This window comes from Nomascus leucogenys, chromosome 20, assembly GCF_006542625.1.
Source record: "Nomascus leucogenys isolate Asia chromosome 20, Asia_NLE_v1, whole genome shotgun sequence".
NCBI classification, from domain to species: Eukaryota; Metazoa; Chordata; class Mammalia; order Primates; family Hylobatidae; genus Nomascus; species Nomascus leucogenys.
Window position 1 is genome coordinate 2,356,642 of NC_044400.1, and position 25,093 is coordinate 2,381,734.

The 25,093-nt window shown below is 51.6% G+C and overlaps 1 protein-coding gene across 3 annotated transcripts; it reads left to right on the forward strand.

Moving 5' to 3' along the window:
- On the forward strand, nucleotides 1–24,825 carry EIF3B (eukaryotic translation initiation factor 3 subunit B). Of its 3 annotated transcripts, none has more exons than XM_030801353.1 (19): nucleotides 1–602; nucleotides 5,390–5,582; nucleotides 7,316–7,435; nucleotides 7,741–7,798; nucleotides 8,300–8,428; nucleotides 9,034–9,191; nucleotides 10,829–10,960; nucleotides 11,038–11,104; nucleotides 11,514–11,560; nucleotides 13,972–14,182; nucleotides 15,676–15,748; nucleotides 17,201–17,323; nucleotides 19,061–19,139; nucleotides 19,918–20,056; nucleotides 21,833–21,958; nucleotides 22,804–22,881; nucleotides 23,226–23,334; nucleotides 23,486–23,603; nucleotides 24,200–24,825. In XM_030801353.1, exons 1-18 carry the CDS (start codon nucleotides 104–106, stop codon nucleotides 23,587–23,589), a joined length of 2,445 nt encoding a protein of 814 aa, XP_030657213.1. In that variant the 5' UTR covers nucleotides 1–103; the 3' UTR covers nucleotides 23,590–23,603; nucleotides 24,200–24,825. The 3 variants fall into 3 exon arrangements, with proteins under 3 accessions (XP_030657213.1, XP_030657212.1, XP_030657214.1); XM_030801352.1 differs by having other exon boundaries at nucleotides 15–602; nucleotides 24,360–24,825; XM_030801354.1 differs by having other exon boundaries at nucleotides 15–602; nucleotides 24,365–24,825.
- The last annotated feature ends 268 nt before the right edge of the window (nucleotides 24,826–25,093 follow it).

Genomic DNA, 25,093 nt, shown 5'->3' on the forward strand with positions numbered 1-25,093 from the left:
GCACACACATGGCTGGGCTGTAGCCGGCGCAGCGCGCGGTGCGGCCTGGGAGAGTCGGAAGCGCGGTGGCCGCGGAGCCCTGCGAGTAGGCAGCATTGAGCCCATGCAGGACGCAGAGAACGTGGCGGTGCCCGAGGCGGCCGAGGAGCGCGCCGAGCCCGGCCAGCAGCAGCCGGCCGCCGAGCCGCCGCCAGCCGAGGGGCTGCTGCGGCCCGCGGGGCCCGGCGCTCCGGAGGCGGCGGGGACCGAGGCCTCCAGTGAGGAGGTGGGGGTCGCGGAGGCCGGGCCGGAGCCCGAGGTGAGGACCGAGCCGGCGGCCGAGGCAGAGGCGGCCTCCGGCCCGTCTGAGTCGCCCTCGCCGCCGGCCGCCGAGGAGCCGCCCGGGTCGCACGCTGAGCCCCCTGCCCCGGCACAGGGCGAGGCCCCAGGAGAGCACACTCGGGACGAGCGCTCCGACAGCCGGGCCCAGGCGGCGTCCGAGGACGCGGGAGGAAACGAGGGCAGAGCGGCCGAGGCCGAACCCCGGGCGCTGGAGAACGGCGACGCGGACGAGCCCTCCTTCAGCGACCCCGAGGACTTCGTGGACGACGTGAGCGAGGAAGGTGAGGGCGCCCGGGGCGGGGCTGGCGAGCGGCGCGGGAGCGTGGCTAGGGTTCCCGAGGTGGGAGATGTCGTCGGGCTGTGCCACCGGTTCGTGCAGAAGTTCCACTGAGTGTGTTCGTGTGTTCCTGGGAAGCCACCGAGGGAGGGGTTCCCGAGTGCCCTGAAAGTGTTCTGAGAGCCCAGCGCCTCCCTCTTGTTTCCTAAAACGGGACAGGATGGAGCTCACTTCGGGAGCCAGGCATTTGCATGACAACCAGATATCTGAGAGGGTGAGAGAGGGCACACGGGGTACTCCCTTATGGCTGGGTGTGCTGTGAGTGTAGCAGCTGGGGGTACGGCAAAAACCGAAGACCCGGTGTCAGTTTGCGGGTCTGTGTGTCCCCAGAGCTGACCAGTCAGACCTCCTAAGGTCTGGATCGGAGGAACAGCTTGTGGTAGAGCCAGTGATTTTGTCCTGCCCCGCAGAATTGTCCATCTCCAGAGACTTCCCTACTGGGATAGGCACCCTGTCAAATTCCAGTTTGGTTCTCCCTTATCTCCTGCGCTAAACCTGTAAAGGAGAGTTGTTTTTCCATGTTTTAATATTGTCGATAACAGCCAGCTTTGCCTTCATCTCAACCTTGATTGGATTTACAGGCATATTTCTGCTTCCTGTCTCAGAGAGATCTTTTCCTAAAACTACTTCTGATGAGAGTTGGTCTCATTTGTTTTTCTTTTGTTTTTAGCTCTCAAGCCTTTAAGTTGGGAACACATCAGCCTCTGAGGATTGGCTAAGTTAATACCAGAGTCAGAAAAATAAAAATACCCTTGCTGATGAAGCCAGCGATACACCAAGACAATTTCGGGAATAACATGTTATTATAATTTAAACGTATTTTTAAAATGCTATCAGAGGGCTGGTTGCGGTGGCTCACGCCTGTAATCCCAGCAATTTGGGAGGCCGAGACGGGCGGATCACGAGGTCAGGAGATCGAGACCATCCTGGCTAACACGGTGAAACCTCGTCTCTACTAAAAATAGAAAAAAATTAGCCGGGCGTGGTGGCGGGCACCTGTAGTCCTAGCTACTCGGGAGGCTGAGGCAGGAGAATGGTTTGAACCCGGGAGGTGGAGCTTGCAGTGAGCCACTGCACTCCAGCCTGGCTGACAGAGCGAGACTCTGTCTCAAAAAAAAAAAAAAAAAAAAAAAAAAAAAAAGAAAGAAAAAAAGGCTATCAGAAATACAAAAGTCAGCCAGGTGTGCTGGTGCACACCTGTAGTCTCAGGTACTTGGGAGGCTGAGGCACGAGAATCACTTGAACCCAGGAGGTGGAGGTTGCAGTGAGCCGAGATCCCACCACTGCACTCCAGCCTGGGCGACAGAGTGAGACCCTGTCTCAAAAAGTGAAAAATTAAAAAATAAAAACGCTGTCAGTTACTGTGACCATTATTACACTTTTTTTTTCATAAAACATTTTAGCATGAAAAGCAGGAAGGACACCACAAACTAGTGAAGACTTTGGGAACATCTAGTCTACGCTCCTCAGTCCTGAGGAAACTTGTGCCTGAAGGTGGAGTAGACTGCTGAGTCTACCGAGCAGTCTCAGCTGAGTAGGGCCGAGTCTTCCAAGGAACAGACCAGAGGTGGCCCAGAGTCCCTGTCTTGCCTTCTTATTTTTTTAGTACAGATTAGCATCTCAAACTGTAATCATCCTTTCAGTTTAATGTTTCAGCTGATCCGGGATTTTAACTCTAAATGTCTTTTTTGGCTCATTAACTATTCTTTCTCTTTCTTTTTGCTATTTAGTGTTGAGAATTGTTCTCTTCTGTTTTTCCTGGAGACCGGTTGGGAATCCGTGAGCCATGTGTAACCAATGCTTGGGCTGAGAGTGATCAAGGCGATGTGTCTTCATGGTGTAGTTACTTCATTTATTTCCTTCCTAGGCGTGGGCAGTTTCTCCTAGACTAGACGCTTTGAGCTTGTGGGAAGGAGTACGCAGTTTGTGTAAAAGCTGAGCTTTTTATTGCAGCCTTATAAATTCAGATCAGGCCTGTCAGGCCGTTTAGTTGTATGGTAAGTGCTTTAGAAGTTGCCCCAGGATTTGACTAGTTTCCATAGCAGGGTGTCCGGCACTGCAGTGACTGGCAACTGCCTTTTTCCCTTTTTTTTCTCTTGTTCGTCTCAATTTTAGCATCTTTGAAAATAAAATGGCGATTATTTTTTAAGGCAGCATTTTCAATATTTCCTTTTTTTTTTTTTGACACGGAGTCTCACTCTGTTGCCCAGGCTGGAGTGCAGTGGCTCACCGCAGCCTCTGCCTCCCCACTTCAAGTGATTTTCCTGCCTCAGCCTCCCAAGTAGCTGGGATTATACGCATGCGCCACCATGCCTGGCTACTTTCTGTATTTTTAATAGAGACGGGGTTTTGCCTTGTTGGCCAGGCTGGTCTCGAACTCCTGGCCTCAAGTGATTTGCCTTCCTCGGCTTCCCAAAGTACTGGGATTACAGGCGTGAGTCACCATGCTGGGTCAGTTTTCAATATTTCTGAAAGTGTTTTTTTGAGACGGAGTCTTGCTTTGTTGCTAGAGTGAGCCACCATGCCCAGCCAACTTTTGAGAATAAATACAGTAAAGAATATTTTCGGACATCTGCATATTTAGTATGTTGAAATTATCATTGTTATTATTTGAGATGGAGTCTCTGTCACCCAGGCTGGAGTGCAGTGGCGTGATCTTGGCTCACTGCAACCTCCATCTCCTGGGTTCAAGTGATTCTCCTGCCCCAGCCTCTCCAGTAGCTGGAATTACAGGCACCCACCACCATGCTTGGATCATCTTTTTTCGTATTTTTATTAGGGACAGGGTTTCACCATGTTGGCCAGGCCGGTCTCGAACTCCTGGCCTCAGGTAATCTGCCTGCCTCGGCCTCCCACAATGCTGGGATTACAGGCTTGAGCCACTGAGCCTGGCCCTGTTCTAAATTCTGACACGTGATGCTTTCCAACAGCCCTGCGAGGTATTTCATCACATCAAGGACAGCTTCACATACTACTAAGAAAAAAGTACTATTACTTAATCCCAGTGGGGGTGGCAGCCCCCACCTGTAGTCCCTGCTACTTGAGAGGCTGAGGCAGGAGGATTGCTAGAGCCCAGGAGTTCGAGGCTAGCCTGGGGAGCATAACAACATCCTGTCTCTTTGGAAAAAAAAAAAAAAAAGCTGTTTCAGGCGCTTGTATATTCTCCAGTCTCCTAGTTTAAGTGCCAGTCTCTGCCCTGAGAGTGTTTTTCAAAAAGCCTCTTTGTGATATAATAAGAGATGTGTATTTGGGCTCTGCCCTGGTTCTTGGCACTCAGTGTCTAAACCCTTGGAATTTCCAAAGTGGTAAGTGTCTTTTTGTAGACGAGGAGTTGATTGATGGCTGGGGCTCCTTGCCAGGGAACCAACCATGTGATTAGACCCTTTAGGTCTCCCCCTGCCATCCAGAAGGAAGAGGGCTGAAAGTTGAGTTGATCACCGGTGCTCAGTGATGTCATTAATCACACCTCTATAATGAGATCTTCATAGAAACCCAAAAGGACCGGGTTCAGGGGGCTCCTGCAGGGCGGTGGCCTGGAGAGCACAGGGAGGCTCTGCGCTTCTCCTCCATCTGCCTTTTCGTCTGTACCCTCTGTAACGTCCGTTATAATAAGCTGGCAACCTAGCTCTCTGAATTCTGTAAGCTGCTGTAGCAAATTAGTGGAACCCAAGAAGCGGGGAATAGTGGGAGCCCTGCTTTGTAGCCTGTCGGTCAGAACTGGAGGTGACAGCCCACTACTTGCGATTGCCATCTGAAATGGGGGCCAGTCTTTGGGGCTGAGCCTTCAGCCTGTGGGATCTGATGCTAATTCCTGGTAGATAGTGTCTGAATTGGATTAAGTTGGAGGACACCCAGCTGGTGGCTCCTGGAGAACTGCTTGATGTGGGACCCACATCCGGTGTCAGGCGTTGTGTTGAGTATTACATGAGTTGGAAAGACACTGCCACATCCCTGTCTCCTGCAGTTCAGTTGTTTATCCTTAGAGCTTTTTAACATAAGGAATATTGGGTAGAGAGTTGTTCTGGACGAAGGTGCCTGGTGGTGGGCTCTTTGCAGCAGAGAGAGGTGGGGAAGCTCACCCCAGACACGCCTCCTCTTTGGTTTTTTTCCCGATCCCATGTGAATGGCCATCTAGTGCACAGCCTGAAAACACGAAAATCACTGGGAACAGGAGGTGGGAGAAGAGTTACTACTTTCATCCCAGTTCACTCGAGAGAGGGTTCCTCCTTGAATCATTTCTAGTAATTTGTGCTGTGAATATATTGAGCATTTAAATATTTACTTGTTTGCTAAGATCTTCTGTAAAAAGTCAGTTTTCATTGACATTGGGATGGGATTCTGCCTGCCTAGATGTTGCAGGAAACCTTTCAAAATCTAGGGATCTCTGGAAGATCTAATAGTGGATATTCTTTAGATTGTCTTCTTCATTTGCATTTTGCGTTGTTAAAAGCTTTTCGTTGTTGTTCTCTTGTAGTCTTTGGTTATTGCCAGAACTTAATTGACCTGTCTTGACTGTTTACATTTCCATCAAAGGGAGAGAGGAGAGTTCCAGTCCCACCAGCTGTCATGTTTAAAATCTGAAACAAGCTAGGGTTGGGATTTCTTTTGCTCACAGTGAAAGCATTTAGATGATTCATTGTCTCTTCTTGAAGACTTGTTTAGTGTGCTCAGTTAATGTATTAAAATTTTTCTTGGTAAAAAATGATCATTTGGAAAATCTCTCTCGTTCAGAATTACTGGGAGATGTACTCAAAGATCGGCCCCAGGAAGCAGATGGAATTGATTCGGTGATTGTAGTGGACAATGTCCCTCAGGTGGGACCCGACCGACTTGAGAAACTCAAAAATGTCATCCACAAGATCTTTTCCAAGTTTGGGAAAATCACAAATGATTTTTATCCTGAAGAGGATGGGAAGACAAAAGGGTGAGTGTTCTCCTGCTGGAGAAGCATCATCTGTGTCTGGCACGTCGTGATGAGGGAGTGTTGCAGGAGCTCCCTGCAGACACAGCTCCTGCCTCGCCCAGGCACGTGGGCCTTTCACTTCTTCAGGCCGCCCTCAGCTGGAAGCTATCCAGAGCAGTGAATGAGAAGATGATAAAGTTTGTTTTTTTAAGTTAAGGTTTTAAGGTTTTTAAAATTACCTAGAATAGGCCAGCATGGTGGCTTACGCATAAACTCGCAGCGCTCTTAAAGCCTGAAGCCAGGAGTTGGAGGCTGCAGTGAGCTATGATAATGTAGCTGTACTCCAGTCTGGGTGACAGAGCAAGACTCTGTCTCTAAAATAAATAAATAAAGTAAAAACTAACTATAATAGTTTTAGTTTCTAGAAAAATTATCAAATGCAGGTAATGCTACTGCGTTTTCTATGTTGGGCAGTCAGTTGAAGGATGGCCTCTTGACCCTCGGTTACTCGTGTTACAATGAAACATTCTCTGAGATTCTTTCTTCTTTTTTTTTTTTTTTCTTGGGGGCAGGGAACGGAGTCTCGCTGTGTCGCCCAGGCTGGAGTGCAGTGGTGCAATCTCGGCTCACTGCAAGCTCCGCCTCCCAGGCTCACACTATTCTTCCGCCTCAGCCTCCCGAGTACCTGGGACTACTGGCGCCCACCACCACGCCTGGCAAATTTTTTGTATTTTTAGTAGAGACGAGGTTTCACCATGTTAGCCAGGATGGTCTCGATCTCCTGACCTTGTGATCCACCCGCCTCGGCCTCCCAAAGTGCTGGGATTACAGGCATGAGCCACTGCGCCTGGCCTCTCTGAGGTTCTTTCTAATCTTGCGTGTAATACACAATATTAGACTACTTTTAAGTTTTTTTGTTTGTTTGTTTGGTTGGTTTTTTGAGACAGAGTCTCACTCTGGTCCAGGCTGGAGTGCAGTGGTGTGATCTCGGCTCACTGCAACCTCCGCCTCCCGGGTTCAAGCAATTCTCCTGCCCCACCCTCCCAAGTAGCTGGGCGCACTACCATGCCTGGCTTATTTATTTATTTATTTATTGAGACAGAGTCTTGCTCTGTCGCCCAGGCTGGAGTGCAGTGGCATGATCTTGGCTCACTGCAACCTCCGCCTCCCAGGCTCAAGCGATTCTCCAGCCTTAGCCTCCCGAGTAGCTGGGATTACAAGCATGTGCCACCACGCCCGGCTAATTTTTGTATATTTAGCAGAGACAGTGTTTCGCCATGTTGGCCAGGCTGGTCTCGAACTCCTGACCTCAAGTGATCTGCCCACCTTGGCCTCCCAAAGTGCTGGGATTACAGGTGTGAACCATTGTGCCCGGCCAAGTTTTTTTTAAACAGCTTTATTGAGATACTTGATACACAATAAATCTGCATAGTTTTAAAGCGTACAATATAATAGATTTTGATGTGTACATATCACGAAACCATCGCCACAGTCAAAATAATGGACGTTTTGATTAACTTTTCTGTAATTTATGATAATAAAACTAGAGACTTCGGATCTTCTGGTTAGGGTTTCCCTCTCACTTAGCTCCCTGGCTGTGGATCTGTCCCTCGTGTGACTGCCTTCGGCTTGGGGCAGGAAGAGCAGCACAGATACTCCTGGCACCGAGGGCTTGTCCGTGGAGAGGGGTGGGGCGGACAGCGCATACCTGCCTAGCCTTACAGTGTGCGTGTGTGCCAACGGCCCTCTCTCAGGTATATTTTCCTGGAGTACGCGTCCCCTGCCCACGCTGTGGATGCCGTGAAGAACGCCGACGGCTACAAGCTTGACAAGCAGCACACGTTCCGGGTCAACCTCTTCACGGATTTTGACAAGTGAGTTCAGACTTGGCCACAAGGAGGTGGATGTTGACGCGCGAGTGACTGGCTGTGTGCAGGTGGCTTGGTGCTTCTTGGTGCTGGTGTCTGTCAGGTTGTTCACGTCCTTTCTGGTCAGGCTGCCGCAGAGCCATTTCACAGCCCTGCCCCACACTCCTGGCCTGCAGCACCCCTCCCCGTTATGCCAGTCACAGCCTTGCGGGCGGGCAGGCAGGAGCACAGCAGGGCCATGCTGGACCCCCCACAGGGTGCTCTTTCTAGTCGTCAGGGCGTGGGGCTCAGCGGTCTCCTTTCTCCTCCAGGTATATGACCATCAGTGATGAGTGGGATATTCCAGAGAAACAGCCTTTCAAAGACCTGGTGAGTGGCTTGAAACCTGCATCTCAGTGGTTTAAAGAAATGCTGCTGGGCGTGGTGGCTTACACCTGTAATCCCAGCACTTAGGGAGGCTGAGGTGGGAGGATCGCTTAAGCCCAGGAATTCAAGACCAGCCTGGGCAACAAAGTGAGATCCCCCCCTACAAAATGTAGATAAATACATACATTAGCTGGGCCTGGCATGCACCTGTATTCCCAGCTACTTGGGAGGCTGAGGTGGGAGGATCACTTGAGCCTGGGAGGTTGAGCCTGGGAGGTTGGGGCTGTCATGAGCTATGATTGTGCCACTGGACTCCAGCCTGAGCAACAGCGTGACTCTGTCTCAAAAAAAAAAAAGAAATGCTAGATGGTGTCTTGACTTTGGGTTAGGGTGTGACTTGGGAGTTAAGGTGTGGACTGAATTTGTCATATCTTTAAGAGCAATAGTTGTGAATGAGTTTTTTATTAAAATTAATGAAATGTTATATTCCTTGCTTTTTTTAAGGGGAACTTACGTTACTGGCTTGAAGAGGCAGAATGCAGAGATCAGTACAGCGTGATTTTTGAGAGTGGAGACCGCACTTCCATATTCTGGAATGACGTAAAAGACCCTGTCTCAATTGAAGAAAGAGCGGTGTGTATTTGCTGCCGCTGGGGGCAGGGGGGCAGGGACTCACCTCTTCTGTATTTCCTTAACAAAGTGGAACTTTGTTTCTATCAGAAAACTGGAAGAGCAGGTGATGTTATATTTTCTTTGAGATTACTTTCTGAAAACAACTTCTTTTATTCCTCTTCCAGCTTTGAAGTAAATCCTGAGAAGTGAACAGGCTTTGTGTATTTCACTTAAGAGTTTGCAGAATAGGCCGGGCGCGGTGGCTCACGCCTGTAATCCCAGCACTTTGGGAGGCCGAGGTGGGTGGATCACGAGGTCAGGAGATTGAGACCATCCTGGCTAACACGGTGAAACCCCATTTCTACTAAAAATACAAAAAAATTAGCCAGGCATGGTGGCGGGCACATGTAGTCCCCGCTACTCGGGAGGCTGAAGCAGGAGAATGGCATGAACCTGGGAGGCGGAGCTTGCAGTAAGCTGAGATTGCGCCACTGCACTCCAGCCTGGGAGACAGCGAGACTCCATCTCAAAAAAAAAAAAAAAGTTTGTAGAATAGATTCATTGTAGAAGGGGTCTTTGTGTTTGCCGTTTTGTCGTATTAACATTGGCACTGCCTTTTTCTGCAGAGATGGACAGAGACGTATGTGCGTTGGTCTCCTAAGGGCACCTACCTGGCTACCTTTCATCAAAGAGGCATTGCTCTATGGGGGGGAGAGAAATTCAAGCAAATTCAGAGATTCAGCCACCAAGGGGTTCAGCTCATTGACTTCTCACCTTGTGAAAGGTAAGCTGTTAGAGAAACATAGTGGAGTCTGTGCTTTTCACCCCATGCTAGCCTTCTACAGGTGATCTTTCATTTTGTAGCATTTCAAACTTAGTAGAAAAATACAGGAGTACAGAGAACGCTAGTATGCTTTTTACTGAGATCTTCTCACATTTGGTTGCATTTACGTCATCATCTCCTGTACAGATACTTTTTCCTGAGCCATTTGGGAGTAAGTTGAAGTAACATGTCCCTTTAGCCCTGAATGTGTATTCCTAGAAATAGGATTTTGTTAGAGCGACCACAGTGCGGGTACTGACTTCAGGGATTTACCATTCATTTAGTGCTTTAATGTATTGCCATATTCTGATTTTGTTACTTGATCTAATAATGTTCTGTATAATATTTACTCTCCTTCAGTTCAGGATCTGGTCTAAGGTCACATATTTTACAGATAATAAATTTTCCTGCCTCTATCACCCAGGCTTGGCGCCCCCCAGTGGCACCATTGCAGGCTCGTTGCAACCGCAGCCTCCCAGGGTCAAGCGGTTCTCCCACCTCAGCGTCCTGAGTAGCGGGGACCACAGGCACACGCCATGACATATGGCTAATTTTATTTTTGTAGAGATGGGGGTCTCACTTTGTTGCACAAGGTAGTCTTGAACCCCTGGGCTCAAGTGATCTCCTGCCTTGACCTCCCAGAGTGCTGGGATTACAGGCGTGAGCCACTGCACCTGGCCAAGCTGTGGTTTTTGATCTAGCTAATTTGGCTGTTGGAGCCCTGCTAGGGAAAGGGGCAGTTGTGGAAGGCAGTGTGAGGCGAGCTGGGGCCACTCTGTTTTCGCCCTCACGGGTCGTGTCTGCCTTCCCCTCTGGTGTTGTAAGGGACCGTCTGTTACTGTGTGAACTGAGTAAGCAAGTGCAGTAGCTCCAGACAAGCCAACAGTCAGGTAAATCATGGCTGTGAGGAGCCCCCAGGCTCTGAAGTTTCCCATCAGACCTGTGCTGGCTTTCGAACCGGATGGGACTTTTTTTTTTTTTTTTTTTTTGAAACTGAGTTTCACTCGTTGCCCAGACTGGAATGTAGTGGCACGGTATCAGTTCACTGCAACCTCCACCTCCCGGGTTCAAGCTATTGTCCTGTCTCAGCCTCCCGAGTAGCTGGGATTACAAGTGCCTGCTACCACGCCCGACTAATTTTTGTCTTTTTAGTAGAGACAGGGTTTCACCATGTCGGCCATGGTTGGCCAAGCTTGTCTTTAACTCCTGACCTTGGGTGATCCACCTGCCTCAGCCTCCCAAAGTGCTGGGATTACAGGTGTGAGCCACTGTGCCCAGCCATATATTTTTACTTTGTTAGTCTTTATTAAACATGGGTAAAGATAGAGTTCCACACTGCGCCTCCCCCTGGATCACTCAGCAACCTTGTGTGGGATCGGTGAGATCTTCTGTGCTGATCTTGGAGAAACCGGAGCGCCTGTGGTGTATTGACACCGGAATGAACAAGCGCTGCCGCTTGTGTCTCTTAGGGCCGGGCAGTGTGGGGTTTGGGGAGAGAGCTGGTTCCACGAGTTCTGATGGCGTGTTCTGGCTGCACAAACACGCTGTGATCCTCTCATGAGAGGAGGATAGTGTACAATGTTGCCCTTCTCTTCTAGATACCTGGTGACCTTTAGCCCCCTGATGGACACGCAGGATGACCCTCAGGCCATAATCATCTGGGACATCCTTACGGGGCACAAGAAGAGAGGTTTTCACTGTGAGAGCTCAGCCCATTGGCCTATTTTTAAGTAAGTGGACCATTGTAACGAACTCTGCAGCCTTTGTCTTTTCATGGGAATACCCTGGCACTTCTGTTTCTTCTTAGGTGGAGCCATGATGGCAAATTCTTTGCCAGAATGACCCTGGATACGCTTAGCATCTATGAAACTCCTGTAAGTGGCCTCAGTGATGGAAAACACCCCGTCCGGTCCTTGCTTGTAACCGGGGTGTGGTGCCTTTCCTTGTTTGTGCTGGAAGAGGAGGAGGAGGTTTCACAGATGCATAGGAAAGGCCTGTCTCCTGCGCCTTTTTAACTGTCCCTGCTCTGGGCAGAGCTTTTCAGTCACTCCTGCCCACTTGGTGCAGCCGTGGGAAGTCCTGGATGGGAGTTAATGCGGTGGGCTTCGGAACTGCAGTTCTGGGCGGCGGGTGGGTGGGTGGGTTCACTGTCATGCTCTGTGTGCACTGCGCCCTAGGCAAACTCACATCAGACTCTTGTTTCCTTTTGTAAAAAGTTAAGTGTGTTTCTGAGACACTGACATGATTTGACTCAACTGCAACCTTCCTTTTTTTTTTGGGCAGTCTATGGGTCTTTTGGACAAGAAGAGTTTGAAGATCTCTGGGATAAAGTGAGTATTCTTACCAGTTTGGTGTCTTAGTGTGTTCAGGCTGCTTAACACAATACCATAGGCTGGGTGGCTTATGACAGCAGAGATTTCTTTCTCCCAGTTCTGGAGCTTGGGAGCTTGAGGTCAGGGTGCCTGCAGACTGTCTGGTGAGGGCCCAGCTCCCTCCTCATGGACAGCCCCTCGGTCCAGCCTTCCCTGGAGGAAGGCCTCCGCGGCCTCTTCTGTAAAGGCTCTCGTCTCATTTCCAAGGGCTTCCCCCTCGGGACCTCCCACCCCCAAAAGGCCCCACCCCATGCCATCACCCCGGGGGGGTTAGAATTTCACCCTGTGAATTTTGGGGACACAGACATGGTCCACTGCAGTTGGTTTCCTTTATGTGCTCTCCTTTAGCACTCAGCTTTTTGTTGTTGTTAGAGACAGTCTTGCTCTGTCACCCAGGCTGGAGTGCAGTGATACGATCTTGGCTCGCTGCAACCTCCGCCTCCTGGGTTCAAGTGATTCTTCTGCCTCAACCTCCCGAGTAGCTGGGACTATAGGCGTGTGCCACCAAACCCGGCTAATTTTTGTATTTTTAGTAGGGATGGGGTTTCACCATGTTGACTGGGCTGGTCTCAAACTCCTGACCTTGTGATCTGCCCACCTCAGCCTCCCAAAGTGCTGGGATTACAGGCGTGAGCCACCGTGCCCAGCCTACTACTCAGTTCTTAACCAGTTGGAGAGAAAACGGTGAGTTTGTTCTTTTTTTTTAAATCTTTTTTTTTTTTTTTTTTTTTTGAGGCAGAGTCTTACTCTGTCTTGCAGGCTGGTGTAGAGTGGCGCGATCTTGGCTCACTGCAACTTCCGCCTCCTGGGTTCAAGCGATTCTCCTTGCCTTAGCCTCCCGAGTAGCTGGGACTGCAGGTGCCCGCCACCATGCCTAGCTAATTTTTGTATTTTTAGTAGAGACGGGGTTTCACTATGTCAGTCAAGCTGGTCTCAGAACTCCTGACCTCAAGTGATCTGCTCACTTCAGCCTCCCAAAGTGCTGGGATTACAGGCGTGAGCCAGCACACCCAGCCATTTTTAAATCTTTTTTGAGATGGAGTCTTGCTCTGTTGCCCAGGCTGGAGTACAGTGGCGCGATCTCGGCTGACTGCAACCTTCACCTCCCAGGTTCAAACGATTCTGGTGCTTCAGTCTCCTGAGTAGCTGGAATTACAGGCGTGCAACCACTAAGCCCGGCTAATTTTTTGTATATTTTAGAAGAGACAGGGTTTCACCATGTTGGCCAGGCTGGTCTCGAACTCCTGACCTCAAGTGATCCGCCTGCCCGCCTCAGCCTCTCAAAGTGCAGGGATCACAGGTGTGAGCCACTGCGCCCGGCCTAAGGTGAGTTTGTTCTGGACGCCAGGATGGAGGCTTGAGTCAATGGGCAGCAAGGCTGCTCAGCACTGGGCCTGCCACCCTCCAGGCACCACTTCAGTGACCCCTTTCCCGTGCCCAGAAATGAATCTTCAAGGCCAGAGCCTTGAGTCAGCTTCCTTCCATCTACCTCGTCTTTGACCTAGAAACTTGGTGGGGGGGAGGGGGGGTTTCCAGCCTTTTGAGGAAGAGAGGGGACTCTGCTTAGGTGAAAGGTTTTCCTGGTAGGTACTCTTCCATCCGAGGCAGGGTTTGGGGAGCCTTCAGCTCATTTTCACCAGCAAAGAATGGGCACGTTTTTATTTATTGGAAAACTTGGGACTGGTCAATATCACAGCAGTGAACTTCCAGCAATCCAAGGACATTGATGTTTCTTCTTTCGTTTTTACATTCTTGGGCAAAATTATGGCTTATAAAATGAAAAGCCCAGGATGCTGGTTCTCAAAAAATGCAAAACAGCACATAGCGTGTATAAAGATGTTTTTCATGTAGGTGAGCTCAGGAACCGTTCGTTACAGCAGCTCTTCTGTAGAGTGGTTGATACAGTGGAGGGAGTTGCCCTTGTTCTTGCTCATTCCTTACACTTGATTTGCTGTTTTCCCCATTTGCACCTTAATTAATCTTTAGATGACATATAGCCAGATCCGCCAGATGACATATAGCCAGATCCGCCAGCCTAAAACTTACTTGCCTTAAAGCAGCAGCATGCAGTGTCTTAAGAGTGGGCTGATGGAGCCCAGGCTGGAGTCCATATGAGTCTGTGCGTGATGGTGGGGTCGCTAATATTCTGTCTGCATTCACTCCTTGTCACAGTGAGCACAGTGGTGCCACAGGGTCCTCGTGAAGCCACGCTGCATGCCCAGAGCAGTGGCTGTGCGGAGGGAGTGCTCAGCGTCAGCTCTGACAGCATTGAGCTTCTATATAGCAAATGAGTTGTTTTATTCTCTTCTGCTTTTCAGTTTCGTCATCACTTGGTCTTTGCTTTAACATTTTATTTTCCTTTTCTGCAGAGACTTTTCTTGGTCTCCTGGTGGTAACATAATCGCCTTCTGGGTGCCTGAAGACAAAGATATTCCAGCCAGGGTAACCCTGATGCAGCTCCCTACCAGGCAAGAGATCCGAGTGAGGAACCTGTTTAATGTGGTGGACTGCAAGCTCCATTGGCAGAAGAACGGAGACTACTTGTGTGTGAAAGTAGATAGGACTCCGAAAGGCACCCAGGTATGTAGATTCCCACGGGAACTGACGATTCCTTATCCTGAGCTCTGAAGTGGCTACCATATTGTTCAGAGGGTGTTAATGGATTTTTTTTTTTTTTTTTTGAGACGGAGTCTCACTCTGTCACCAGGCTGTAGTGCAGTAGTGCGATTTCAGCTCACTGCAATCTCTGCCTCCTGGGTTCAAGCAATTCTTCTGCCTCAGCTTCCCAAGTAGCTGGGACTACAGGCGTCCGCCACTATGCCTGGCTAATTTTTGTATTTTTAGTAGAGACAGGGTTTCACCATGTTGGCCAAGCTGGTCTTGAACTCCTGACCTTAGGTGATCTGCCCGCCTTGGCCACCCAAAGTGCTGGGATTACAGGCGTGAGCCACCGCGCCTGGCTGAGAATATTATTTTCTTTCTAAGCACAAAGAGTAGTATACTCAGATTTTTTTTTTTTTTTGGTGGTTGATCATTTAATATTTATTTTATCAAAAAATTGCCTGAGGCTGGGCGCGGTGGCTCACGCCTATAATCCCAACACTTTGGGAGGCCGAGGTGGGCGGATCACGAGGTCAGGAGATCGAGACCATCCTGGCTAACACAGTGAAACCCCGTTTCTACTAAAAATACAAAAAATTAGCCGGGCATGGTGGTGGGCACCTGTAGTCCCAGCTACTTGGGAGGCTGAGGCAGGAGAATGGCGTGAACCTGGGAGGCGGAGCTTGCAGTGAGTCGAAATCACACCACTGCACTCCAGCCTGGGCAACAGAGCGAGACTCCATCTCAAAAAAAAAATAAAAATAAATAAATAAATAAATGTTTTTGTCACCCTACAAAGAAACAACATGCCTATTAGCAGCCTCCGCCCAGCTCCTGGCATCACGAATGTCTGTGATTTCCCTATTCTGAACACGCAGCTGGAATTAGATAATATGCCACCTTCTGTGTCTGACCTCCTTCATGGAGCACAACGTTCTTACAGCTGGTCCATGGTGCTGAGTCTGAGCAGTAATCTCTTGTTGGGTGGACCCTGTTTCTTGGCCTCCTTCCTCTGTTGATGGACATCAGGGCAGTTTCCCCTTAGACTCCTGGAGTAGGGCAGGACTTCTTGAAGGTTATGGCTACAGGACACCCCACTGTCTGAAATGGTTTACCCAGCCCCATTGGTGGGCCTTTAGGGCCCTCAGGACCCTGGCCTGCAGCCTGCAGTGAGGACCCTGGGACTGCTTGTGCCCAAGTGTGGCGAGCAGGGCAGCTCCTGGAGGTGGGATCTGGGTCAGAGTTACTTCATGCATGTCCAGTGGCTTCCAGTAGACGTGGTGCCGGCAGTTCTCCTCCAGCCTTAGAACCGTCTTCTGTCCTGAGGGCTGTGGCTTTCATCACTGCAGATGATCGTGTGTGAACCAGGCATGCACACTGAATCTTTCATTGTGAAGTTGACCTTTGATTTAAACCTTTTCTCATGTTTTCACTGTCCAGAATGTCACCCCTTCCCCCTTTTTTTTAAACAGGGTGTTGTCACAAATTTTGAAATTTTCCGAATGAGAGAGAAACAGGTACCTGTGGATGTGGTCGAAATGAAAGGCAAGTTGTATTTTAGTCACTTTGAGGTGAATGGGGCCTATGTGCTGTTCTACTCTTGGCTTTTAACACTTCCATGCGAGGGATTGTCTGAGCAACTGAGTCAGGACTGTGAGCCCTCACCATGAATAGCCATCTCCAAGTCACAGAACATGTTTAGAGCCTGGGCAACATAGTGAGACCCTCTCTGTACAAAAAAAGTAAAATCGGCCAGGCGCGGTGGCTCACGCTTGTAATCCCAGTACTTTGGGAGGCCAAGGTGGGCGGATCACGAGGTCAGGAGATTGAGACTACGGTGAAACCCCGTCTCTACTAAAAATACAAAAAAAAAAATTAGCCGGGCGCGATGGCAGGCGCCTGTAGTCCCAGCTACTCGGAGAGGCTGAGGCAGGAGAATGGCGTGAACCCGGGAGGCAGAGCTTGCAGTGAGCCGAGATTGCGCCACTGCACTCCAGCCTGGGCGAGAGAGCGAGACTCCGTCTCAAAAGAAAAAAAAATAAAATAAAATCAGCCAGGTGTGGTGGTGCGCACCGGTAGTCCCAGCTGTTTGAGACGCTGAAGTGGGAGGATCAATTGAGCCCAGGAGCAGAGGTTGCAGTGAACTGAGATTGCACCCCTGCACTCCAGCCTGGGTGACGGAGCAAGACCCTGTCTAAAAAAAAGAGAAAAGAGATTGAGCCTGTGTTCTTGTTTGGCTTTTTGTTTTGCCATGGAAAAAAGGAGGAAGGGAAGATAAAAATAGGTGAGAAAATGTGAAACATGGCCGCCCTGCCAGGTAGGGAGACTGGAAGTCAGGATCCCACTGTAGATGCACACTGGGTGTGAGGGAAGTGGCATCCACAGCTGCCGACAACATCGAGCTCCTGCAGTCCCGCTGTGGGTGTCCTGCTCTCAGGAAGGGAGCGGTTTCACATAGGTCACTCCACACGAGTGGAAGCAGCTGTCTCTGAAACTCCAGGAATGTGCACCTTTCTTGCTGTTGCTTGCTCTCTCGTCCTTTTAATGAACTTTTAAACGTTGGGGGATATTTCTCTGTGGCTGAATAGTGACCATTTTATTTTTTTTTATTTTTTATTTATTTTTTATTTTTGAGACGGAGTCTCGCTCTGTCGCCCAGGCTGGAGTGCTGGAGTGCAGTGACGTAATCTTGGCTCACTGCAAGCTCCGCCTCCCGGGTTCACGCCATTCTCCTGCCTCAGCCTCTCCGAGTAGCTGGGACTACAGGCGCCCGCCACCACGCCCGGCTAATTTTTTTTTTTGTATTTTTAGTAGAGACGGGGTTTCACCGTGGTCTCAATCTCCTGACCTCGTGATCCGCCCACCTCGGCCTCCCAAAGTGCCGGGATTACAAGCGTGAGCCACCGCGCCCAGCCTGAATAGTGAACATTTTAACTGATGAAGAGCATTATGTTCTGAATTGACCAAAAAGGGAGTGGTCTGTTTTGTCCATTTTAGAAACCATCATAGCCTTTGCCTGGGAACCAAATGGAAGTAAGTTTGCTGTGCTGCACGGAGAGGCTCCGCGGATATCTGTGTCTTTCTACCATGTCAAAAACAACGGGAAGATTGAACTCATCAGTAAGTAATCTGGTCCCTTTCCTCCTCTGAGCAGGTCAGCACAGATGATGACCCAGTCGCTGCCCAGCAGTGAGCATTTGACTGGCCTAGGACCACTGCTGGGCAGGCCGGGACTCGCCTGTGAATGGGGCATGTGGGCTTGGCTGATGGAAGTGAGCGATGGCCTGGAGGTGCCGCCTCCTTGCGGGATGCCTCTCTGAGCCCCGTTGGGCCCTCACGTTTAAGCGAGTATTTCCAAGGCTTCCTTTCTCTGCCATCGTCTCAAGTGAAGCTTTTTCTCTTCTGGCTGTAGCTGCTGTCCCTGGGCTTGGGGTCACTTCCTGTGGACATACTCCTGCCAGTCCCCAGTCTGGGTTGGGTGCCTCTGACCAGGGTGCGCAGAGCTGTTCCACACGGCTGTGCCCTGCCCCCGTGCACCCGGTTCCAGGGGCGCCACTGCACCCATCTGGGGCTTGCTCCTCACAGTGGTGCGGGGGCCCTTGCCCATCTCACGGCACCTGCCGCCTGTGCCCTCAGCTCCTCATTTCATCCCAGGGTCTCTGCTCAGCACAGAGCCCGGTGCCCGCGGGGATTGAATGAGCCATTGCTTGTTGCTTCATAGGCATGGTGTATGTGTGTGTGGCAGCCAGGAGGTGGCGATGGGCTGTGTTCCTCACACACAGGACTCTGGCTGCCAGGTGCCCTCCTGCAGAGCCATGGGTTTGACCCTGTACCTGGAAGAGGTTGGAATCTCCTGGCCGCACCTTTCGCAGCATGATTCTGTGAGGAGTTTAGTTTTCACTTTGCTAGAGCTTGGCAGGGTGCGTGGTGCCCTCAGCTGCAGTGGATCACAAGATTGGCTGTTTCATTAATTCTGGTTGATACAAACATACGGGCAGTTGCAGACTGTCCAGAGACTTGTGTAAGTCTTCTAGGTCATAAAACATAGGCAAGCAGAGGCACCTTGTACCTTCCAAACATGCTGCATGACACACCTCTCCTGAGGTTTGGCATGGACGCTGGGGCCACAGCGTGTGCTGCATCCCATGCCTGTGGCTGTTGGGGTTTTCGCTTGTGCAAGTCTGAGACCCCTGCCCCCTGCCAGGGTGCACTGTCCTCCCACGTCCCCTCCCCTCCTCCTCCCCACGTCAGCCTGCCCCACGCCTCTTTTTTGGATGTACCACATGCTGAGGGGAGAGAGGCCACAGGTTGTCAGCTCTGTCTGAGATGCAGGGAGCATATGCTCTGAGGGGGACTTGAGCCAGCCCCAGCTGGCCTTCACTTCTCACTGCTCCAGCGGCTCTGCCCGAGATCCCTTCCGGAAGTAAGAGTTAGTACCTGCAAAGATGATGACTGTAGTCAGTTTCAACAAGCATACAGCTTATCCAAAGGCGCCTTGTCACTAGGAGAGTGGCTTTGGTCGTTCAGGGTCACACTTCTCTGACATCTCTCTGTTGGGGTCCCTGCAGCAGTGAACATTTGCTGTAAAGGGAATTCTTTGTCCAGTTACCTTGGGAAATAAGATAGTATTGTTTTGAAATACCCCTGTCGCAGCTTCTTTTTTTTCCCATTTAAAGTGTGGATCACGACTTAGGGGGTACTTAGCGATGGACTTTGTAAAATTGTTTTCCGAGGTGGTCCAGCATTACCAGCTCTGCACGCGTGGGCAGCATGAGCACGGCCAAGTCCTCCAGCTTTGGCTGCCCTGGCACTGTGGAAGCCTTCGCAGCTCGTGACGGGCGTGCTCTTTCCTTTCAGAGATGTTCGACAAGCAGCAGGCGAACACCATCTTCTGGAGCCCCCAAGGACAGTTCGTGGTGTTGGCGGGCCTGAGGAGGTAGGTGTCTGCGCTCTGAGCCTGTCCGCCTTGTGAGTAGCGCTCTGCTGCAGCAGAGACCCCTCAGGCGCCTGCACCCAGCTTCTTGGTAGAGGGAGTATTGTGCACTGAAAGGGTTACCCCGGTGTCAGTGGATGGGACTTCATTGAACCTTTGCAGACCCATGGCACTCCAAGACTCAGGCCAAGCTAGGACAGATTGAAATAAGTGCTCCCAGATGCTTTCGTGAAGTGACCAGGCAGACCCGTCTGCGGGTTGTGGTTCTTCGTGATTAAACAAGTGCCTTCCAGCAATCCAGTAACCTCCCCCCGGGAGTCAGTCCCATGTCTTCTAGTGGGAAGGGTATTCGTTACGCAGCTGTGAGGCTGCCTTACCTCTGTGGTTGGTGTCACGGTGTCGGTCTCAGCTGTGTTCCAGCAGTGTGTCGAAATCGTGGAGAAACTTCCAGCTTTCTGCTCTGAGTTAAAAGAATACCCTTTTGCTGCTGCTCTCCCTTGCTTCATTGTACACACTTGCTACTGTATTTTTGGAGGCTTACTTAGCCTCCGATAACATTTCCAGTAAAAATAATATGATGGCAGATGTGTGTAATACTGCACACTCTGCATCTGTGATTTGTTAAGTCTCACAGCGGCCACTAGAGGCTGTTGCTGTGCTTGTTTCCGTGTTAATGCCGAGGCTGGCTCCCTGGGGACCCCGTGCCGCAGCACCTATCAGGAGTGGGATGCCAGGAGGTATGCGTCTCCGTGAAGCCCGACGGTCCTGTCTGTCTTTGCAGTATGAACGGTGCCTTAGCGTTTGTGGACACTTCGGACTGCACGGTCATGAACATCGCAGAGCACTACATGGCTTCTGACGTCGAATGGGATCCTACTGGGCGCTATGTCGTCACCTCTGTGTCCTGGTGGAGCCATAAGGTGCAGGCCTGTGGGGCATAGCTTTGGCTGTGGATAGAAGCAGGGAGTGCCGGCTAGCTGCTGACTCTGTTGCTGTCCTGAGACCTCAGGGAAGGGGCACCACGCCTCTGTGTTTAACAGAAGCCTTGGCTGGTGTTAGTGGCAGGAGGAGGAGGAGGATTCTGGATTGTAGAAGAGGTGGCGCCGAGTGCAGGAGCAGCCTCTGCTCATGGTTGCGGGAAGGTGGGGGCTCTTATCCTGGGCCCAGGGACCCCTGAAAGGAAGTGAGAATGTCTGCAGAGAGGAGTCATTTCCTTTGAAGTCTGAACAAAGTTCCGTAACCGCAGACATTAAGATCTGTTTTGGGGTCAGTGGTTGAGTCCAGCTGCCGCGTTACCCACAACTCTTATTCCAAAACTGCTGGTTAAGTTTGTCGAGGACTTTCAGTATTTAATGACTTGTAAAACGTTGATGGGGGTACTGACACTTGACCCAGTCCATGCAAATAGAACCTGTGAAACCAAACTCGGGTAATTTTGTTTAATGAGATACAGAACTTGTAGGAATATCAACTTCCCAAATATTACTACAAGTGTCTAGAGTTAGAAATCTTCACATTCGAATCAGGATATGTTGATCACAGCCTGTGTCCAGGTATGTTCTGATGTCACTGCGGTGGGGCCTGCCTCGACACTTGAAATCACTTTAGGCCAGGCACAGTGGCTCACACCTGTAATCCCAGCACTTCAGGAGGCAGAGGCAGAGGAATCACTTGAACCCAGGAGCTTGAGACTAGCCTGAGCAACATAGCGAAACCTTAGCCCCATTAAAAAAAAAAAAAAAAAAAAAGACCTTTTAAGCTGTTGACCACTCTCCTTGAGTTATGAACACTTAGCTCCCTAAATGCCGGCCTGCAACAAGGAGTTTATGCTGCGCGCCAGTGAAGGGGCCCTCCTTCATGAGAGAGGCCTGCTATGAGGAGAGTGGAACCAGGCGGCGCGTAGGGATGCAGTTAGCTTACACCCGGCCCGGGGCTCCGCACAGCTCGCACCCGGCGCGGGGTCCAGCAGCGAGTAGTGCCATGCAGTTAGCTTATACTCGGCAGGGGGCTCCGCACAGTTTACATCCGGCGCGAGGTTCCGCACAGCTTACATTCGGCACGGGGTTCTGCACAGCTTACATCTGGCACAGGGCTCCGCACAGCTTACACCCGGCACGGGGCTCAGCAGCGAGTAGTGCCATGCAGTTAGCTTGTACACGGCACGGGGCTCCGCACAGCTTACACCTGGCCCGGGGCTCAGCACAGCTTGCACCCAGCCCGGGGCTCCGCACAGCTTACATCCGGCGCGGGGTTCCGCACAGCTTACACCCGGCTCGGGGCTCAGCAGCGAGTAGTGCTATGCAGTTAGCTTACATTTGGCACAGGGTTCAGTCCAGCTTAAATCCAGCACGGGGTTCAGCGGCACAGTAGTGAGGCCAGTAGCTTACATCCAGCATGGGATTCTTATTGCCAGCCGGAATGCGCAGGCCTGTGCTGTGATGAGCGCTGCTCCAGCTGCTCTGTGCCCTGCACTCTGGGTGCCCTGCACTCTGGGTGCCCCGCACTCTGGGTCGGTTGCATAATGGAGGTGTCTTTCATTGACTGCCCACCTCCCCTGCTGTCAGCTCAGCACAGGCAGAGCTTTGTTTGCTTCACACGTGTCCCCGATACCCAGGACCTTGTTCAGCAAGTGACATAGTCACTGTTGTGGCTTTGCTGACCCCTCTGTGTCCTGGTGTGTCCCTGCCCTGGCCTAGGTGGACAACGCGTACTGGCTGTGGACTTTCCAGGGACGCCTCCTGCAGAAGAACAACAAGGACCGCTTCTGCCAGCTGCTGTGGCGGCCCCGGCCTCCCACACTCCTGAGCCAGGAGCAGATCAAGGTCAGCATGCCCCCACCCCCGGGTGCAGGGCACATGGAGGCGACTGTGGCGTTGAAAAGGAGTCAGTTTTTTCTGTTATTGTTAGGGTGGTGACTGGGGGATAGAAACGTGACATTTGCAAGGGTGCCTTGAAGAGACGCAGGAACAGTGAGAACTGAATGGAATAGAACAGCTTTAGGATAGTAACCTGAGGCCTTCAGCTTGTTTAGGGAAGTTTTGCATGAACCGGAGGGGTGGATAAAAAGATGCCAGGGCCATTAAAAAGTCCTGGTGGGATTAGAAGCGGCTTGTCTGGGATTTACATTATTGTGGTAAAATAGGCCAATGGTCTTAGGTCAGAGCGAAGAGGAGGGTTAAATCCCAGGGAGAAAGTCTGTCTCAACGTGAAAGATGGAGGAAGGAGCAGGCGAGCGCTCCTGGGATGCTGTGTTCTGTGAATGACCCTGGGTGTTACGGAGGAAGGAGCAGGCGAGCGCTGCTGGGAAGCTGTGTTCTGTGAATGACCCTGGGTGTCATGGAGGAAGGAGCAGGCGAGCGCTCCTGGGATGCTGTGTTCTGTGAATGACCCTGGGTGTTATGGAGGAAGGAGCAGGCGAGCGCTGCTGGGATGCTGTGTTCTGTGAATGACCCTGGGTGTTATGGAGGAAGGAGCAGGCGAGCGCTGCTGGGAAGCTGTGTTCTGTGAATGACCCTGGGTGTCATGGAGGAAGGAGCAGGCGAGCGCTCCTGGGAAGCTGTGTTCTGTGAATGACCCTGGGTGTCATATCATGTTGGCAACTCTGAAGATTGCATTTGTGCTTGTTGCTTTGAATATTATATCCTGAGTGATGGGTCTTTTGTTTCAGCAAATTAAAAAGGATCTGAAGAAATACTCTAAGATCTTTGAACAGAAGGATCGTTTGAGTCAGTCCAAAGCCTCAAAGGTGAGCCTTGTTCCCCAAAGTGAGGGCCGTGCTGCGACATCCGCCGTCACGGCAAAGGCGGGGCCGCTTTGTGTATGCTCAGAGTTGCCTCTGCCCCGAAGACACTGGTTCTGTTCCGCTCCCTAGGAGGGATGCAGTGGGGAACTGGGGTTGGCATGGGGACCTGGAGTTGGTGACCTCACTGCTGCCTTGTGGGCAGGGGGCAGCGTTGGAGGGAAAGTGAGAACGAATGGACTGGCCATTCTTGCTTGAATGCTTCCGTATGCTGTCCTTCTAGCACCATCCACCTGGGTGTGGGCTCTTCGCGACGGGGAGGCCCATGTCTTACCAGTTCTGTGCTTTAGGAATTGGTGGAGAGAAGGCGCACCATGATGGAAGATTTCCGGAAGTACCGGAAAATGGCCCAGGAGCTCTACATGGAGCAGAAAAACGAGCGCCTGGAGTTGCGAGGAGGTAACTTGGAGATCCCTCAGTCACCAGGAGCTGGCCCTTCTGCCGCCCATAGGCCCCGGTGCCCGCGGACTCCCACGTTCCTTCCCACTGGCCTCGGCGGTGCCACTAGGTATGTGCCCCCGTGGGTGATCTGCGCCCTTTGTCCCCTCAGGGGTGGACACTGATGAGCTGGACAGCAACGTGGACGACTGGGAAGAGGAGACCATTGAGTTCTTCGTCACTGAAGAAATCATCCCCCTCGGGAATCAGGAGTGACCTGGAGCGCTGTGGTGAGCGTCTGCAGGGGGCGCGATGGGGGTCCTGTTGGCTGCTCTCATGCTGTTTCAGTTATCCCCATCACTGAGGAAGCATCTCCTTTAAAGCAGGGGTGAAGCCCTAGTGTCATGTGCCCAGGGTTAGCTGAGCCTCGTGTGAAATGTGGAGTCGGTGCCGACATGGCCTGGACTGCTCCCTCTGACCACATTGCAGATGGCGCCTTTCAGGCAGTGCTGGGTGAGGGAGGAGCTGTGGCCAGGTGTTGGGAAGTGCCAGGAAGAGGAGGGTGGCCATGCCTGGCCATTTCCTGACGCCTGTGCTAGTGACGGCCGCGGTGTGTCCACCGGAAAGAAGCACTGGCGTGTGCAGCTATGACTCTGGTTTCAGCAGTTCTGAGACAAGAGCCTTCTAAGTCGGGGGCTGGGGAGCAGAGTGCAGGAGCTCCTGAGTCCTGGGGGCCTCCGCGCCTCACAGCATGGGCACGTGTGGGACAGAAGGCCTAATGGAGTGCCTGAGGGTGGCCTGGTTGCTGTCCCCAGGGCAGGACCATAAGCAAGTAGGGGTGGCACATGGGCTCGGCTCTCTGTGGCCAGGGTGGCTCCTCTTGCAGGACTCAGCGTCAGCCCCAGGCGACGTTCGGAGGTCCTGCAGCCTTTTGAGGTGGTGCCGTTTAGGGCCGCCATGCCTGTCTGTCCCGGGGACGGACTCCACCCACTGCTCCCGCGCTGAGCTGCAGGACGGAAGCGTGAGCCACAGTTCCTCTGTTGCAGTGCAGCCGTGTGTGGTGTGGACCAGAGGCCGTCCTGCAGGAAGCCCACGTGACTCCCGCCTCCTCCCCGTGCTCTCTGGCTCTGGACTGTGACTGCGCCTGGATTCTGCCATTGCGACACATTTTTGTGCCTTTCAGCCCCTGGTGTCTGCAGTGGGGGGTTTAAGGCACCCGCTTCCACTTCTTTCTTGTTTGGAGTTTTCTGTCGGAACCGCCGGTGTTGGCTCCGTAGACTTAGCAACGCCACCGGCAGCACCTTCTCCTGCGCCCACTGATGTTTCCATGGTGCCTGTACACAGCCGAGCGGCGTTTCCGTTGAAGGACTTGCATCCCCATCACGGGCAGTGGTGGACATGTCCCGGAGACCCACCGGGAGGGCACCGCCATGCCTCGTACCCCCACCGTGCAGGTTGTGGCCAGTTTTCTCCACAGGTTGAATGTGGAAATAAAAGCAAACTTCTATGAAACTTGTCTTTCTCCTCTCTTTGAATGTAGATAGAGACCTTGAACTTGGTGCCTGCCTCCCTCCCCAGTGGCAAGGGCCTGCTTGCCAAGCCAGACCTCTCTGCAGGGCACTGTCCCATCCAGTTGTCACGCACACTCAGCCACCCTGTATCCAGCAATGCGCTGGTCATGCCACAGTCTTTTCTGTTGCATTGTTTTCTGTGAAAGATGCTGGTTGTTTTCCCTGGTGAGAACCCTGTGACTTTTCCTTGGAGTTAGACACATTGGGAA